This window comes from Salvelinus alpinus, chromosome 22 (genome assembly GCF_045679555.1).
Source record: "Salvelinus alpinus chromosome 22, SLU_Salpinus.1, whole genome shotgun sequence".
In the NCBI taxonomy this organism is placed as follows: Eukaryota; Metazoa; Chordata; class Actinopteri; order Salmoniformes; family Salmonidae; genus Salvelinus; species Salvelinus alpinus.
In genome coordinates this window covers 2,524,342-2,544,353 of record NC_092107.1, presented here as the reverse complement: position 1 = coordinate 2,544,353, position 20,012 = coordinate 2,524,342, and the positions used below count along the sequence as shown (strand labels likewise).

The window sequence follows — 20,012 nt, the reverse complement described above, 5'->3', positions numbered from 1 at the left end:
GTAGCAAAAACCATCAAGCGGTATGTTGAAACTGGTTCTCATGAGGACCGCCACAGGAAAGGAAGACCCAAAGTTACCTCTGCTGCTCATTTGAATTAGCAGCCTCAGAAATTGCAGCCCAAATAAATGTTTCACCGAGTTCAAGTAACAGAGATATCTCAACATCAACTGTTTAGAGGAGACTGCGTGAAATCAGGCCTTCATAGTTGAATTTCTGCAAAGAAACCACTACTCAAGGACACCAATAAGAAGAGCCTTGCTTGTGCCAAGAAACACCAGCAATGGACATTAGACCGGTGGAAATCTGTCATTTGGTCTGATAAATCCAAATTAGAGATTTTTGGTTCCAACCACTATGTCTTTGTGAGATGTGGAGTAGGTGAACGGATGATCTCCGCGTATGTGGTTCCCACCGTGAAGCGAGGAGGTGTGGTGGTGTGGGCGTGCTTTGCTGGTGAAACTGTCAGTGATTTATTTAGAATTCAAGGCACACTTAACCAGCATGGCGTCCACAGTACTCTGCAGCGATACGCCATCCCATCTGGTTTGCACTTAGTGGGACTATCATTTGTTTTTAAACAGGACAATGACCCAACACACCTCCAGGCTGTGTAAGGGCAATTTGACCAAGAAGGAGAGTGATGGAGTGTTGCATCAGATGACCTCAACCCAATTGCGATGGTTTGGGATGAGTTTGACCGCAGAGTGAAGGAAAAGCAGCCAACAAGTGCTCAGCATATGTGGGAACTCCTTCAAGACTGTTGGATAAGTATTCCAGGTGATTCTGGTTGAGGGAATGCCAAGAGTGTGCAAAGCTGTCAAGGTAAAGGGTGGCTGCTTTGAAGAATCTCAAATATATTTTGATTTGACACTATTTTTCACTCCTACATGATTCCATATGTGTTATTCCATAGTTTTGTTGTCTTCACTATTATTCTACAATGTAGAAAATAGTCAAAATCAAGAAACTCGATGTAGGTGTCCAAACGTTTGACTGGTACTGTATATATGATGATGTTAATATTTTCATCATTGTTTTCAAAGTGTCTGTTTTTATATTTTACCGTAAGACTTCGAGATTCAGACTTTTTCCTATGTGTCTGTTTTCCCAAAAATGACTGTCCTTTTCCTTCACATCCGTAACGCAAGTTGTTGTTCTGTTACTTCAAAGTGATATTATTTATCACTTTGTAATTTTGTTTACACTTCCCCTATAAGGGTTCTACAAAAATACACCGAATTCTGTTTAGAGTACATAAAGAGTTGACTGCTTTCAGTTCATGTAAAAAAATTAAATTAAATAAAAAATCAGACAGTGATAAAATAAACAATGAATAGGCTACATCCGTCAGGCTGGGAGAGACTGATGAGCTGCTGTGTTAGAGAGCATCACACTGACTGATCTATAAATGATTTATATTTGAGCTTCCATCCAGAGTTACTTACAGGAGCAATTAGGGTTAAGTGCCTTGCTCAAGGGCACATCGACAGATTTTTCACGTAGTTGGCTCGGGGAATTAAACCAGTGACCTTTTGGTTACTGGCCCAACGCTCTTAACCGCTAGGCTACCTGCTGCCCCATGAGGATAATTATTTAGGACGTATAGTGACTTTTAGATCAGTCAGTGTGTCTGACTTCAATGGGGTGGAATTTGACCTCAAACGAGACCGTAGTCTACTCTACTCATGATGTCACCTGTGTTTAAAATGCATTCAACTATCTATGGACATTCCACATACGTGATCAATACTTATAATATAAGTGGCTGTGTTTTCTCCTGGGTCACTCAAGGTTCTCCATAGTAATGGAGAACTCCATAGAGACTGAAAAACAGCTTCTATCTCAAGGCCATCAGACTGTTAAACAGCCACCACTAACATTTAGCGGCCGCTGCCAACATACTGACTCAACTCCAGCCACTTTAAAAATGGGAATTGATGGAAATTATGTAAAAATGTACCACTAGCCACTTTAAACAATGCCACTTAATATAATGTTTACATACCCTACATTACCCATATATACTGTACTCTATATCATCTACTGCATCTTGCCATCTTTATGTAATACATGTACCACTAGCCACTTTAAACTATGCCACTTTATGTTTACATACCCTACAGTACTCATCTCATATGTATATACCGTACTCTATACCATCTACTGCATCTTGCCATGCCGTTCTGTACCACCACTCATTCATATATCTTTATGTACATATTCTTTATCCCTTTACACTTGTGTGTGTGTATAAGGTAGTAGTTGTGGAATTGTTAGGTTAGATTACTTGTTGGTTATTACTGCATTGTCGGAACTAGAAGCACAAGCATTTCGCTACACTCGCATTAACATCTGCTAACCATGTGTATGTGACTAATAAAATTTGATTTGATTTGATTTAATGCTGCTCATAGTCTACTGTGCTAATGAGTTGACCGTGTGTGTTTTCCAGATGTGATTGGAGTGTGTAAGAGTGTGGCTGACGTGACCCGCCTCACCACCAAGAACAACCGTGAGGTCTCCAAGAGGACGCTCAACCTGATGGACCAGTCTGGTAAACTGGTGGAGGTCACCCTGTGGGGAGAGGAGGTGAGGACTGGGGGAAAGACACAAGCACAGCCATATAGATGGTCTATATGCGTTTGGACACAAGGGGACAGTCCTGCTGGATAAAGAGAGGATGAAAGTCACTTTCTCTAATGCTGGGTGACATGCTGAAGCACCTTCATGATTTGTGTCCTGTCAGCCAGTGTCCCAGGAAGGGGTACAGTACACCTCTCCTAATTGAAAAGGTGTTGTGAGCTGTATGCCTCCCTGTGTTTGGGAATAGGCAGAGGAGATTTGAGCAGTGGGCTCTCTCTCTGTGGGTTTAATAGAAGCTGATGTGGTTGAAGTCACTGAGTAAATACCATGTCACATTGTGATGAAAGAACCCAGCTCCAGCAGTTGATTTTATACGTAGCCGTGGCTATGCTTAGTTTGCCAACATTTCTTTCATTCTAATAACTACAACACAATGTTCCCTCTTTGTTTGTTCTGCAGATATCCCCTATCCAGGGGTCTTGCAGAGGTACACAACATGTATAGTTCATAAAGAACAATAAGCTTTAGTAAATACAGAATTGCATTTAATATTTTTCACTTTTTCTTTCTTTCCCACTGCTGATACTTTTGGCCATGTAGTGTATGTGGACAGCTGCTCGTCAAACATCTCATTCCAAAATCAAGGTCATTAATATGCAGTTGGTTTCCCCCCCTTTGCTGTTATAACAGCCTCCACTCTTCTGGGAAGGCTTTCCACTAGATGTTGGAAAATTGCTAAAGGTACGCCGTTTAGCCACGAGCATTAGTAAGGTCAAGTTCTTCTACACCGGTCTTGACAAACCATTTCTGTATGGACCTCGCTTTGTGCACGGGGGCATTGTCGTGCTGAAACAGAAAAGGGCCTTCCCCAAACTTGCCACAAAGTTATATGCACAGAATCGTCTAGAATGTCATTTTATGCTGTAGAATTAAGATAATTCCAGTGAAGGGATAAGGGGCCTAGCTCAAACCATGAAAAATAGCCCCAAAACATTCCTCCTCCACCAAACTTTACAGTTGGCACTATGTATTGGTGCAGGTTGTTCTGGAATCCGCCAAACCAAGATTTGTCAGTTGGACTGCCAGATGGTGAAGCGTGATTCAACACCAGAGAATGTGTTTTCACTCCAGAGAAGCTTTACACCACTCCAGCCGACGCTTGGCATAGCGATCTTAGGCTTGTGTGCGGCTGCTCGGCCATGGAAACCCATTTCATAAAGCTCCAGACGGACCGTTTTTGTGCTGACATTGCTTCGAGGCAGTTTTGAACTTGCTTGTGAGTGTTGCAAGGACAGGCGCTTTTTTTTGTGTGTATTTTTTACGCGCTTCAGCACGCGGTGGTCCGTTTTGTGAGCTTGTGTGGCCTACCACTTTGTCGCTGAGCCATTGTTGCTCCTAGACATTTCCACTTCACACTAACAGCACTTACAGTTGACTGGGGCAGCTCTAGCAGGGCCGAAATTTGAGGAACTAACTTGTTGGAATGGTGGCATCCAATGACGGTGCCACGTTGAAAGTCACTGAGCTCTTCAGTAAGGCCATTCTACTGACAATGTTTGTCTATGGAGATTGCATGGCTGTGTGCACGATTTTATACACCTGTCAGCAACGGGTGTGGCTGAAATAGCCAAATCCACAAATTTGAATGGCTGTCCACATACATTTTGCCATGTAGTTTTGCACATAAGGTTTATCTTGTTGGTATCCTCAGTCAACCTATCTGTTCTATTTGCAGGCAGAGAACTTTGATGGCTCTGGGCAGCCCATCTTGGCCATCAAAGGGGCCAAGCTGTCGGACTATGGGGGAAGATCTCTGTCTGCTTCGTTCAGCAGCACCGTCATGGTCAACCCCGACATCCCTGAGGCATACAAGCTGCGGGGCTGGTAAGTGTCTCTCTCTTGTCTGGAGCCACATAGCTTTAGGTGCTAAAGGCCTCTAACTGTGTTACCCAGGCTGTTCTTGTATATGTATGGTGCTGCTATTAGGTCATATTTTTGGTTCGAAGACCTGGAGTGAATCTCTCACATCCTCTGCTCCACCGCTGAGAGAATTCTAAAGGACTTAAAGGAATTTGAATGTTAAATATCAGATCCCCAAACTCTGAGAGGGTGTGTGCTCCAGCTTGGTTCGTCAAGATTAGCCTACCTCCATTAGTGAAGATGTGGGAGGAGGTGACTTCAATTAAGCGTTACATATGAATGCAAATCATTCTTTATCTGCGGAAAATGCCTTTTTTCTCCTTCTAATCTGCCCTTCAAAGAAGCAACAAATAACGGGTGCAGCTCTCCAGACCACAGAGTTTGATTGTGGTGTTGGGAGCATTTGTGTTTTTAGCATGTTGATGGGCAGAACATAAATATTTCATATTAATGACAATAACAACTACATTGAAAAAATATTTGTAAGTAAACCTAAAGCATATATTTTATTGGAAAAAATATAGTGAATGTAGGCACAGATTTAGTTAGTATGTGAGTAGTTATTTGGGTAAAGAGGTAGTTGGTAGCACATCCACATGCAGTGGTTTAAGATGGCATACACAGAGGAACAGGCCCCTCTGTTATCCCTTGAAGATCCCCTATTGGCTGCTCCAGCAAAGCAATGGCAAAACAGTTACTATGACTCATGCTTTCATCTTTTCTTTGCATTGTCTTGCCAATTCCCGTTATTCATTACCTAAATAATGTTATTCACTCTACCATATCCCAAAATAAATACTCAGCTTTTCCAATCCCATATCTAGTTTGGAAGCTAGGCAGCAGTTTTGTGTTTAACCTCTCTGGGATATGTGGGAAGGTAGCGTCCCACCTGGCCAACATCCAGTGAATGCAGAGCGCCAAATTCAAATAAATTACTATAAAAATTTAACTTTCATGAAATCACACATTCAATATACCAAATTGAAGCTACACTTGTTGTGAATCCAGCCAACGTGTCAGATTTCAAAAATGCTTTAGGGCGAAAGCAAACAATGCTATTATCTGAGGATAAGACCCCAGCTAACAATCACAGACCATCATATTTCAACCCTCCCGGCGCGACACAAAACGCAAAAATAAAGATATAATTCATGCCTTACCTTTGACGAGCTTCTTCTGTTGGCACTCCAATATGTCCCATAAACATCACAAATGGTCCTTTTGTTCGATTAATTCCGTCGACATATATCCAAAATGTCCATTTATTTGGCGCGTTTGATCCAGAAAAACACTGGTTCCAACTTGCACAACGTGACTACAAAATATCTCAAAAGTTACCTTTAAGCTTTGTCCAAACATTTCAAACTACTTTTGTAATAAAACTTTAGGTATTTTGTTACGTAAATAATCAATAAAATTGAAGACTGGATGATCTGTGTTCAATACCGGAGGAAAACAATGTGTAGCATGCTTTCTGGTCACGCACCTCTAACAAACAGTCCACTTCACTGGAGCCTCATTCTGAACATGGCTACTTCTTCATTTCTCAAAGGAAATGACTAAAGACTGTTGACATCCAGTGGAAGCGATAGGAACTGCAGGAAGGTCCCTTAGAAATCTGGATTTCCAATGAAAACCCATTGAAAAGAGTGACCTCAAAAAAAAAAAATTTCTGAATGGTTTGTCCTCGGGGTTTTGCCTGCCAAATAAGTTATGTTATAGTCACAGACATAATTCAAACAGTTTTAGAAACTTCTGAGCGTTTTCTATCCAATATATCTGGGACTGAGTACGAGGCAGTTTACTCTGGGCACGCTTTTCATCCAAATGTGAAAATGCTGCCCCCTATCCTAGAGAAGTTAAATTGATATCAAAGCCATGTCTTGTTAATGGCTGGTTAGAAGCATAAAATTGAATCTTGTAATTCAAAGGGATTGATGGAGGAGGTGGGGTGATCATAGGGACTGGAGGGACAATCATTGCTCCTATTTAACCTTCACCTCAGCTTTCTGGCACCTTGATTGATCTGTCCCTCCATCTTCTACATCCTCTCCTCTTCTGCTCCACTCTGACAACAGACCAGGCCTCCCAGTCAGAAATTGAAGGCAAAATGTCTCAAAAGTGGAGATCCAATCGATTTTCACCCAAGGTGCTTTATTTTATTTACCTTCCAACAGCAACACCGGCCCCACACTCCACAGGGAAATAAGATGAAAGGAGGCTGAGGAATGAAAGGGAAAAGGACCCAATAACAATTCCAATTTATATTCTGGCACGTCCCGTGTGTCTTGACATGTGCTCAAATTCCACTTTCCTGTGCCTTGAAAAAAAGTTGGGCCGCTGTAATTATTTTTGGGCGGATCAGAATCCTTGGTCTGCATAATGAGAGAAGTGAAATGTGACTACATAGCAGGAGGGAGAGAGGGGTGGCAAGTCAACACAATATCCTCATTTCTGCCACTTCACTGGGTGTCTTGGCTGGGGTGATTTCTTTACAGAATTAGGACCAGTTGGGTATTTTGAATGATATTTGGTCATTACAAAGAGGTCATTCTCCAAACATAATGTGGTAGGAGTGTTACATGCTTCTCGACCATTGTCTGAGTGGTAGCCTGTCTCAAGCATTTTGCATTATATCGTATAGCTTGTTTACCAATATGGCATTGGATAATGATGTGGATGTAGTGGAGAGACAACGTGAATCTTCCACCTGCTCACTTCAACAACGCAGGTGTTCCACTCCCACACCCTCTGAGCTGTGGGAGCTTCCTTCACTTTCTCGGATGTGTCTCAATGACGCCCTATTCCCTATATAGTGCACTACTTTTGACCAGAACCTTATGGGACCTGGTCGATAGTAGTCTACTACATAGGGATTAGGGTGCCATTTGGGATGCAGACACTCAGTCACTTCTCACATGGACAGCCAGAGATAACGAGGCTAAGTGTTGATATGTTCTCCAGTGCAGAGCCTAGCTGCCATGGGATGATGCAGGTCCTCAAGGACCAGTGGGTTCCTGCAGGTTCGCAGGCATCCATCAATTAAGCAAACCGTTCAGCGGTTGCTCATATGAGTCCTGACCTCAGCCATTAGTCTCTCAGACAGTGGTGCACTAAGTCCTATATAACACTTCTGTTTTGCGTGTGGCAGTGACCCAAACAGCACATTTCTAATATTTTGGGTTGATATTATACTGAACAAAAATATAAACGCAACATGTAAATTATTAGTCACATTTTTCATGAGCTGAAATAAAAGACCCGGAAACTTTTCCATATGCACAAAAAGCGTATTTCTTTCAGATTTTGTGCACAACGTTGTTTACATCCCTGTTGGTGAGCATTTCTCCTTTACCAAGATAATCCATCCACCTGACAGGTGTGGAATATCAAGATGCTGATTAAACAGCATGATCATTACACAGGTGCACCTTGTGTTGGGGACTTCTCATGGCTGCGCCCCTGCCCAGTCATGTGAAATCCATAGATTAGTGCCTAATTAATATATTTCATGTGACTGATTTCCTTCTATAAGCTGTAACTCAGTCAAATCTTTTCTGTGTATATTTTTGTTCAGTGTATGTATCGATTGACTCAAAGTATAGCTTTTTTTGCTAATGTAGGTAGTGTTAGCTACCACTAGTCTGCTGTACCTGCACCAAAACATCAGTATTTTTCCTTCATAGCTTGTAATCTGTCTTTTTAAATAATGAGCCAACATGTTTTCAGCACTTTTATTTTCCTGACTGATCAAAACTAATTTTGTCATGCGCTCTTGTCTCTGCAGCAGACATATAGTGAGCAATATGTTTGAGACCTCAAATCGCAGTTTATTTTTATTTAACTTTTATATAGCTAGGTTGATCAGTCAAGAACAAATTCTTATTTACAATGACAGCCTACCGGGGAACAGTGGGTTAACTGCCTTGTTCAGGGGCAGAACAACAGATTTTTACTATGTCAGCTCGGGGATTCGATCCAGCAAACTTTTGGTTACTAGCTCAAAGCTCTAAACAATAGGCTACCTGCCGCCCTGTATTGAATCGCAATACATAGAGAATCACAATCCATATCGTATCGGCACCTAAGTATCGTGATAATATCGTATCGTGAGGTCCCTGGTAATTCCCAGCCCTACTGTACATGACGGTCTACTGTCTAAATATGGAAGACTCTCACGTATTGTAAGGAAGTAAAAAGTTGTACGGAGAACAAATTTATTTTTGCTTTTCAAGTAGTACGGAGCAATATGTTTATTTAAAACTAGGTTAGTAGTGAATGATTTAGTGATTTTAGGCCTAGCACATCAGTGCTTGTTGAGTACTTTCAGTACTCTGGGAGAGAAGGATGTTGATCATCAGTGAGCCATGCTTTTAGCAGTCTGAGTCTGCATAGCATATTTCACCCTATTCCAAATGTAGTGGTCCATGGGGCTCTGCTCAAAAGTAGTGCACTCTATAGGGAATAGGATTCCATTTGGGATGTAACCGATCTGTCCACAAATGAGGTCTTATGTGATCATTTCATCTTGCAAGCATAGAAAACCCAGAGCCTATTTACAACTGAAAACGAAGTCGAGCTCTGAGAGCCTTCTGTCAGAGCCAAGCTCTTGAAAAGCATAATTTTGCAAAGTGTAGGTATCTTAATTTGATGATTTTTGCTGCAGTCTGTTGGGATTTCCGTAAGTATCTATCCTACCCTGGGTAAGCTGTTGACTGAAAGCCATGCAGTGGATCAGGGGTTCCGCTCAGCCTATCCCTGTGTGTGCTGTACTGAAAAAAACATTGCTATCCCTTTAATGTCAATCTAATTAATCTTATGGAGAGAAAGTGTTTCATTTCCTCAAACAAGAATGCAGCACTACGCAGCAATTATCTTGAGCCCTGATTTGGTTCTGAGCTCCATAATAATATATATTATATGATTCCCTTCTTGTCTTTGAAATGGACTTCTACAGATTTGCCATGAAATTTGTGTTCTTTTTTGGGGAGAATTGGGAATATGAACTACTGTGCATGAAAGAAACATGAATTTGTCTTTATGGAGAGCATCACATGCGATTTCTCTGGTGCTGCAGTAATTCAGGGCACTGTCTTAGCCCCTTACATAATTGAAATGCTTAAAGATGAATTTAGCTAGATTAATTAAGGGTTCCTTACTCAACTGGTGCTGCTTTTACCTCTGCTTTCTGCAACTTTGGTACATGCTCGTTTGGTGCCCTCATTATTTAGGCATTTAAAAGATGCTTAACCATCATTTATTTACCTTAACATAAAGCAAATCTACATAATTATAGCTTAATCTAGTAAATTACCCTGTTCTTCCACAGTATGTCAACTCAGCAAAAAAAGAAACGTCCTTTCACTGTCAACTGTGTTTATTTTCAGCAAACTTAACATGTGTAAATATTTGTATGAACATAACAAAATTCAACAACTGAGACATAAACTGAACAAGTTCCACAGACATGTGACTAACAGAAATTGAATAATGTGTCCCTGAACAAAGGGGGGGTCAAAAGTAACAGTCTGTATCTGGTGTGGCCACCAGCTGCATTAAGTACTGCAGTGCATCTCTTCCTCATGGACTGCACCAGATTTGCCAGTTTTTGCTGTGAGATTTTACCACACTTTTCCACCAAGGCACCTGCAAGTTCCCAGACTTTTTTGAGGGGAATGGCCCTAGCCCTCACCCTCCGGTCCAACAGGTCCCGGACGTGCTCAATGGGATTGCGATCCAGGCTCTTTGCTGGACATTCCTGACATTCCTGTCTTGCAGGAAATCACGCACAGAATGAGCAGTATGGCTGGTGGCATTGTCATGCTGGAGGGTCATGTCAGGATGAGCCTGCAGGAAGGGTGCCACATGAGGGAGGAGGATGTCTTCCCTGTAACGCACAGCGTTGAGATTGCCTGCAATGACAACAAGCTCAGTCCGATGATGCTGTGACACAACGCCCCAGACCATGACGGACCCTCCACCTCCAAATCAATCCCACTCCAGAGTACAGGCCTCGGTGTAACGTACATTCGTTTGACGATAAACACGAGTCCGACCATCACCCATGGTGAGACAAAACCGTGACTCGTCAGTGAAGAGCACTATTTGCCAGTCCTGTCTGGTCCAGCGATGGTGGGTTTGTGCCCATAGGCGACGTTGTTGTTGCTGCTGGTGTTGTCTGGTGAGGACCTGCCTTACAACAGGCCTACAAGCCTTCCGTCCAGCGTCTCTCAGCCTAATGCGGACAGTCTGAGCACTGATGGAGGTATTGTGCGTTCCTAGTGTAACTCGGGCAGTTGTTGTTGCCATCCTGTACCTGTCCCGCAGGTGTCATGTTCGGCTGTACCGATCCTGTGCAGGTGTTGTTACACGTGGTCTGCCACTGCGAGGACGATCAGCTGTTCGTCCTGTCTCCCTGTAGCGCTGTCTTAGGCGTCTCACAGTACGGACATTGCAATTTATTGCCCTGGCCACATCTGAAGTCCTCATGCCTCCTTGCAGCATGCCTATGGCACATTCACACAGATGAGCAGGGACCCTGGGCTTCTTTCTTTTGGTGTTTTTCAGAGTCCGTAGAAAGGCCTCTTTAGTGTCCTAAGTTTTCATAACTGTGACCTTAATTGCCTACCGTCTCGAAGCTGTTAGTGTCTTAACGACCGTTCCACAGGAGCATTTTCATTAATTGTTTATGGTTCATTGAACAAGCATGGGAAACAGTTTTTTAAACCGTTTACAATGAAGATCTGTGAAGTTATTTGGATTTTTACGAATTATCTTTGAGAAACGGGGTCCTGTTTCTTTTTTTGCTGAGTTTAGTAACATACCCTGAAAATGCCTGCCTGCTCAGTTGCTATTTGGGACGATTTAGATCAAATCCACATAAAATAAAATCTAATTTGTTTATCTAATTTTGTACTAATTTGTTTCATAAGCAAACCTGAACGTAAATTTTTTCCCTACTGATCCATCCGGTCCATACAGTAGCAGCCGTTGTCCATTAGATGGCATCATCAGACACATCTGGAGTGGCTCCTGTCCTCCCTCTCTTCATCTCTCTCGCTCTCCTAGCTGACTGGACAACTGTGTCTGTCTCTTCATCTTCTTGTCATTCTTCCTCTTCCTGACACAACCTCTTGTTCCTTTCCTCTTGTTGTCCTATTGCCGTCTCTTACTTAGTGACACTTGGCCACTCTCACTCTTTCTGTTCAGTGTTGTTTTCCTGCAGTCCTCCTTACTGAGTCATCTGATCTCCCTTACACACTACATACAGAATTGTTTGTGTCCCAAATGGCACCCTATTCCCTTTATAGTACACTACTTTTGACCAGAGTCCTATGGGCCCTTGTCAAAAGTAGTGCACTATGTAGGGAATAGGGTGCCATTTGGTAAGTGGACACACTGTTACCCACTAGTGGAGCTGCTCTGCTCACAGCACAAATATATTTGTCCTTTAAATTTTTTACCTCAATAAAATAGCATAAACCTTTTGCGTGCGGACCCTCTACTAATGAAGCAAGCACGCCAGTTAGTGATTTCAATAACCTTTTGATTGCCCTCCTCCGCTCACACGTTGGAATTGTGCCGTTGCTCTCCGGTAGTTGTGCTCTCCGGTAGTTGTGCTCTCCGGTAGTTGTGTTCTCCGGTAGTTGTGCTCTCCGGTAGTTGTGCTGCTGTCCACTACTTTATTTCTCTCATTCATTCCGACTGAGTCTCAGTGTTCCAAAATAACACTTAATATTTTTTAGTTACAAGTAGCTTAACTATGTGGCTATGCTACTTGATCTCTCTCCTCTTATTCCCTCTTGTTGTTGTCAGTAGTTTGTCCCAGCTTAGTTCCCGCCTGGCGCATGTCCTTTTGTGAAATTAAAAACTGTTTTGAGATTGACAATTTGGAAATGTTATGTTGGAATAGAATACCTAGTCACATTTACAACCACGTTCCTATTGAAAATGACCTCATGTACTGTGTTGTTCAACTCCACAACTACAGGGACTGGTTTCTTGAGCAGACCTCATGGATGACTAGTCTTATTTGTTGTATGTTGTCCGCCAGTCAGAGACGCACCATGAGAGCCATAGCTGGAGGCAGGGAAGGAACAAAACAGTGCTTACAGAAGGGTTTCTGTCATGCTCAGCTGCTCTTTCTCCTTCCCTCTGTCACATGCTCGCATGTCGCCCTGCTGTCCTGCCTGTCCTGTCCTCTACTTGGCTGTATGGCTCGTTGTGACGGTGCCATGCTATGCACATGAATCTGTTATTTTCCCTTCTCTTCTTCTTGTCGTTGTCGTCTCTCTCTTCCAGTCGGTTAGTCTCACTTCATCCACGCTCTGAGCATCTCCCTGCCTGTCTATCAGACCTAAATTCCCAATCTGGCCCTCAACCATCACGGTCACCTAATAATCCCCAGTTTACAATTGGCTCATTCATCCCCCTCCTCTCCCCTGTAACTATTCCCCAGGTCGTTGCTGCAAATGAGAACGTGTTCTCAGTCAACTTACCTGGTAAAATAACGGTAAAATAAAAAAATAAAAATCTTCTGCCAGCTCTAATTTGTCCTCCTTTTGTCTCCTCCATCAAGCCCACTGTTCCATGCCTGTTGTAGCGGTTTCCTACAGAACAATCTTCTGTTTGTCTGCCTTTACAGTCGGCGTTACATAGTCTCCTGGGTATCTTGTTTAGCATTTTGTAACTGTCAAAAAGAACATATTGAGAAATAAGATATACTGTACATTAATGATAATCTGCTTACCTACCAGGAGTCAGCCCTGTCTGGATCTGAAAAGACCATAAATGTTTAATTCCTTTCATTCTATTCCAGCCTATTTCTCTTGGCGGAACACCAGCAGCTTCATGAAAGGAGTTATTGTTCATCAGAAATAAATAACTATTTTCAGGTGGATTTCAGAACTAGGTTGACGTTGTTTTTAATGCATCATCAGCCAGGTGTTTTTGTTGATACCCCCTATCTGCACGAACACCGGTACAATTATAACAAAGCAGGGATGCTAGTGCAGAGATGAGGGAATAGGTGCCACAGGAAAGAATTACTCACATTTTTCAGTGGAGGGGAAATTGTCAGAGGCCATAGTGGCCGGGCCACATGCTCACAGGCCATTTAATGGGGATATTTTCAATTAGTCATGCTTCTGAGAGCAAGGCCCGGCTCCCTGTATTTACTGCCCCCCCCCCCCCCCCCCCCCCCCCAGCGCTACACAATACCTGCTAGCAATAGATTAGTAAGCGCTATTGATCTCTTGCACCATTCCAACCTGAGTGTTCTATAGTTTTTCCCTTTTTACCCCTGTCCCCTCCCCCTACTCTCCATCCCTCTCCTCCCTCCTTCCCACTTGTCTTGTGTGAATCACCTGGAGGTAACGCTGAGTGAAAATTGGTTTCTGATTCCGCCATCACTGCTGTTGATTCATTTCACTGCCACTCAGCCTGCTTTGCTCTCTGCACAGACTATTCTGTATCCCAAATGACACCATATTCCTTATTTAGTGCACTATATAGGGAATAGAGTGCCATTTTAGGATGCAACCTAGCTCAGCTTTGTCAAACAGGGAAGGCTATGTTGGCCAGGATGGATTTTATTAAACCCCTACTAGATAACAGACAACTCACGAGGCAGTGGTCTGCAGGGCACGAGGCTACAAGGCTGTGGTCTGCAGGGCACGAGGCTACAAGGCTGTGGTCTGCAGGGCACGAGGCTACAAGGCTGTGGTCTGCAGGGCACGAGGCTACAAGGCTGTGGTCTGCAGGGCACGAGGCTACAAGGCAGTGGTCTGCAGGGCACGAGGCTACAAGGCAGTGGTCTGCAGGGCACGAGGCTACAAGGCAGTGGTCTGCAGGGCACGAGGCTACAAGGCAGTGGTCTGCAGGGCACCTCTATGTATTACACTTTGTCTCTTCTATTGTGATTGATGGGGTTGTTTCTGCAGTGACATGTTTGTGGTTTTAGGCTGGGTTTCTGTATAGCACTTTGACATCTGCTGATGTAAAAAAGGGCTTTATAAATAAATTAGATTTGACGTTGACCAACGTGTGGGGGGGATGTGTTTGTGTTCGTCTAGGTATGACAAGGAGGGCCACTCTATGGATGGCCAGTCTCTGACGGAGGCGAGGACAGGTGGAGGAGGAGGGAACACCAACTGGAAGACCCTGACTGACATCAAGACTGAGCACCTCGGACACGGAGACAAGGTTTGTTACGCACGCACGCACACATACGGCACGCACACATACGGCACGCACGCACACGGCACGCACGCATACGGCACGCACGCACACATACGGCACGCACGCACACATACATACTTTTATGTAGACAAACACATGTACATCCAAACATTGTAAAATATAATAAGGTCGTACATATTGCTTTTCTTTGTTGACTTGATTCGAAGACAAGTCATCACTTGTTTTAAAAGTGTGAAGTAGACCAACCTGCATTGTGGATCCAACACACAGCAGGCAGCATACCATACAGCATCTCTATCTTAGTCACTATGGAGCAGGATTCTCTTGTCTTGGCTGACAGTTATTATGTTAAATATTTGTAATCAGAGCGACTCATTAAATGACTGCGTTGCTGGTTCCTGAGCTTGTTTTTAAAACAGAATGTGTCCAAAATGCGACCCTGTTCCCTACATAGTGCTCTACTTTAGTCCAGGGCCCAATGTCACTCTATGCCATATGGGACCTGGTCAACAGTAGAGTGCTGTATAAGGAGTAGGGTGCCATTTGGGATGCAACCATATGGTGTTCTGATGTTCTCCATCATTAATCACCAACATTAGGTGTCCTCTGTATCCCTCTCCCTACCTAGGTATATGCTTAATGTGAAGTCACATTTATCTCCCATATTGATTGTGAAGAGAAGGGCTCCATTCAGCTTGGTAATGAAGTGGTTGCACTCAGATAAGTCAAGTAATACATGTGCTTGTAATTTCAGCTTCTTATTTACATTTTATGGAAATGGAGGAAGGGTAAAAAGGTGGATAATTAATCTATGGTTATGGAAACTGATTTTTCCTTTTGATATTTGGAATATAAAGCTATATTAATTCATCCTGGGCCTTGGTTTTTAACCTCCGTATTGGAATAAGTAGGAGGGATGAGAGGATTTGAATTAGGTTTATTTGACTGACGTTGTCTGAGGAGAGTCCTTGGGTTAGAACAGCACTGGGAGAGAGTCGAGGATGGAGAGAGGATAGTGCGCAAGCCCAGGACAGAGGGAGGATGGGGCTGGGCGGTATACCGTATTTTACTATATACTGGTATTGATGCACGGACCGGTTTGGGTTTTTACTTTACCTTCTATAACGATATTTGAATGTTTGGTTTGTTAAATGTGATACGCCGTGTGTAATGTCCATTTGTATAGTTGACTCAGCTACTTGAGTCATCCCTCTCCGCTCTCTCCCTCTCCACGCCACTTTCCACACAGACCTAGTACCACCCCCTGTCACTCAAGGAGGGCATTTGTTGTTCCTCGACCACGAGACACTTGCGTTCAGTCTGCATTGTCAATGCAGCACATGCAACAATGTTGATGACGATGTTGTTTCCACTTTGATCTTAATATAAATCCTCAAGCATTCTATAATTACAATATTAGTTTGTGTTTCTTAGCTCTGCAAACAGCTAGTTTGTATTTTCTTAGCAAGTTAACCTAAATCGTGTTAGCCACTAATGCTAATCGCTAGTTAGCTGGCTAGCTAACAGTATCTTCTAAATCAAAGAAGAATAGGCGAAGCATGTACACTGCTCAAAAACATAAAGGGAACACTTAAACAACACGATGTAACTCCAAGTCAATCACACTTCTGTGAAATCAAACTGTCCACTTAGGAAGCAACACTGATTGACAATAAATTTCACATGCTGTTGTGCAAATGGAATAGACAAAAGGTGGAAATTATAGGCAATTAGCAAGACACCCCCTATAAAGGAGTGATTCTGCAGGTGGTGACCACAGACCACTTCTCAGTTCCTATGCTTCCTGGCTGATGTTTTGGTCACTTTTGAATGCTGGCGGTGCTCTCACTCTAGTGGTAGCATGAGACGGAGTCTACAACCCACACAAGTGGCTCAGGTAGTGCAGGTCATCCAGGATGGCACATCAGTGCGAGCTGTGGCAAGAAGGTTTGCTGTGTCTGTCAGCGTAGTGTCCAGAGCATGGAGGCGCTACCAGGAGACAGGCCAGTACATCAGGAGACGTGGAGGAGGCCGTAGGAGGGCAACAACCCAGCAGCAGCTCCGCCTTTGAGCAGGAGGAGCACTGCCAGAGCCCTGCAAAATGACCTCCAGCAGGCCACAAATGTGCATGTGTCTGCTCAAACGGTCAGAAACAGACTCCATGAGGGTGGTATGAGGGCCCGACGTCCACAGGTGGGGGTTGTGCTTACAGCCCAACACCGTGCAGGACGTTTGGCATTTGATTTGATTTAATATAGGCTAACCAGTTACTTGACACTCCCCTCACATTGTCATGTAGATTCTATAGGTTACATGCAGTAATGCCATTATTGTGGTTAGTCAGATTAATATAATAGTTAAAAACATTTACTTGCAAGAATAACGATTTCCCTAATAATCCTGTTTACATGGACCCTTCTGACATCAGGCTTCCTGATGGGACTCTTGATAAATTCAGGAAATCGCCAATGAAATAAATATTCTACCACAGGGACCATGTTATTTTTGATTCGGAGTTCGAACATGTAGCGTTTGTATGTGAGAACTATTTCTAAGATGCATGCTTTCAGTTTTTTCTGAACTCACTTCACTCGCACATAAGAGGGAGGCTTGTGCTACCGGTGCTGGCACAGGCACAGATCAAATACACCACTGGAATGCCAATTAAGCCGTTTACATGTCTTAATCATTTGCAAGATTGTTCAGAAAACCAAGTGTTTTAATCAACGTATGCTTACTTCGATTTTGGCCTTCCGTTGATTTTTAAGATAAGCAGAGTAAGGTGTTTACATTACTATTTCAGTACTCGGCCTACTGCCATGACCGGTTTAATATAGAATTATTAATGTGCATGTAAACGTACTCACCATCTCATTGTAGAGTAGGCTGTTGGCACTATATGCTAACCAGTATTAGCATTGCTGATTCACTAGTTCCCTTGACCTTCATTAGAGTCCTCCAGACTATCCTGTTGGGTTAAGGCAATTTCTCTTGGCATTAGGCTGTAGTACTAGAGGAGGAGAGAGGAAGGGAGAGGTGTGACCCAGGGCTCTAGTTCAGCCTGTAGTGTCTGAGATGAGGAGCTGACTCAAGCACAGTATCCTCTCCTGGTACTGCTCCTGCTCAGCCCGTGGAGACACGGGGTCACAAGGTCGGCCCTCTGAAGGCCCTCCGCAAGTCAGCAGCAATTAATTGTCCCTGTCACAAAGTCTCTGTCACAATCTCAAATTTCCACAACACCGGCTTGCCCTCTCGACAGCGAATGTCTAACCCCGTCCACAGCCCGCTCCCTCCCGATGGCTTGACGCTGCCTGCATATGTAAAGCCTTGTGACAGACAGGAGGGGGGGAAATCAGGAGGAACATTTCTTTCAGCGGTCTCATCTCTCTCTCTCTCTGTGGTGAGTGACTCGTTAATTTCAGAGGTATTAACTTGATTCATTAGTGCTCTTTGGGGAAGCTGCAGTACAGGGAGGGAAGTATGAGGTGTTTGTTAAAACAACTGTAGCGTAGCACCCCGTATTATTGACATATTCAACAGCGTTTAAGAAATATTACCTTGAACATTGTTATCTTGTGATCAAGCCATCAATGTTTTGATAATTGGTGTCGTAAACATGTTAGCTAACAGGTTAGCAGTTAGCATGTTTTACATTTCAGTGGAAATACTACTACTATCAGCTTTTTGATAAGCGGTTTAGCCAAAAGAAATTACCGTGTTATTGGCATACAGTCCCCAGTTATTGGCCACCTTACTATTTTGTTCAATTACACGCTATATCCATTTAATTTTGTTCAAAAAAGAGACCCCAACCTCGTATCTGAAGTGTTTACAAGATAGTTGGCTAGCCTTCCAGTAAAAAAAAAAAAGTACTTGCCTGTCAACTTTTCATTGCGTAGCCTGGTGCGCCCTCCTGTAGACTCTTAAATGGTTCTTCACCAATATCTTCAGTGCTGTAACCAAATAATGTCTCATTTGTTTTACAGATTAATCTTGTCTTTTGAGAAAGTAGATAACAGTTTAATACTAACATATACATGAGTATGAATTACTTAGGTAAAAAGTTGGATATTAAATGATGTGTGGTCTGTTGCGCAGTCAAATTTTATAACACACAGTGTGTCCCACAAAATGTGTATTTATTTTTATTCATTTAACCTTTATTCTACTAGGCAAGTCAGTTATGAACAAATTCTTATTTACAATGATGGCCTACCAAAAGGCAAAAGACCTCCTGCGGGGACGGGGGCTGGGTTAAATAAATAAAAAAATATATTAAATATATATATTTATCTCTAGATAGATAGATAATCTCTATATCTGACAAAACACACATCACAACAAGAGAGACGTTACATTAAGAGAGACCTAAGACGACAACATAGCCAGGCAGCAACACATGACAACACAGAATGGTAGCAACATGACAACATGGTAGTAAAACAACATGGTAGCAGCACAAAACATGGTACAAACATTATTGGGCACAGACAACAGCACAAAGGGCAAGAAGTTAGAGACAACAATACATCATGCAAAGCAGCCACAAGTGTCAGTAAGAGTGTCTGAGATTGAGATAAAACTGTCCAGTTTGAGTGTTTGTTGCAGCTCGTTCCAGTCGCTAGCTGCAGTGAACTGAAAAGACGTGTGTGTGTGTGTAGATATCATATATATCTCTTTTTGGAAAACTCTGAACCTAACTTACATAAATGAAAGTTGGTTGTCAGCTAGCTAGAAGGTTGTCTTTAGTCGCAAAACGTACCGTTATTTTCCAGGACATTTTAAATGTTGAGCTCGACGTGATTTAATCCTCCATCCACTGGAGTGTCTGAAGTTAGGGGTTGTCTGATGTAGGGGGAAAATGTGCTAGTTTTAAAGAGGCCAGCAGTTTGCCTGTAGAGGGAGAGGGGGGGGGGGGGGGTGATCAATTACGGCCAAAGTGGCAGAAACGTTCCCTTTTGTTTTTCTATTTATTTCCTTCGAAAACTGGAGGTTAAGATTTTGTCTGGGGCCTCATCTAGATTGTGAACAATAGAAGGAAAGAAGAAACTCCTGCATGCCGAATTCTCAATGAAGTGCACCATGCAGAAATGTCCTGTTTCCTGTCCCCTGCTTTCCTTTCGGTACTCCAGGCAATGTTCCCCGCCATGAATATGAGTCAGGACGTCCAGGTTATTAAAATCCCCCCATTGTAATCCTACTATAGGTCTTTGTTTTGTATTTATTATGGATCCCCATTAGCTGCTGCCAAGACAGCAGCAACTTCCTGGGGTGTAAGGAAGTGTTATGATTTCTTTTGAAGAGCACA

At 43.0% G+C, this 20,012-nt stretch overlaps 1 protein-coding gene across 2 annotated transcripts in view; it reads left to right on the top strand.

Moving 5' to 3' along the window:
* The window catches only part of LOC139548766 (replication protein A 70 kDa DNA-binding subunit-like), a 55,978-nt gene that overhangs the window by 16,093 nt on the left and 19,873 nt on the right, over positions 1–20,012 (top strand). For both annotated transcript variants that reach the window (XM_071358586.1, XM_071358585.1), the window contains 3 exons: positions 2,454–2,590; positions 4,320–4,468; positions 14,578–14,707. In XM_071358586.1, the coding sequence (XP_071214687.1) occupies positions 2,454–2,590; positions 4,320–4,468; positions 14,578–14,707 (416 nt within the window). The remainder of the gene's footprint in view (positions 1–2,453; positions 2,591–4,319; positions 4,469–14,577; positions 14,708–20,012) is intronic.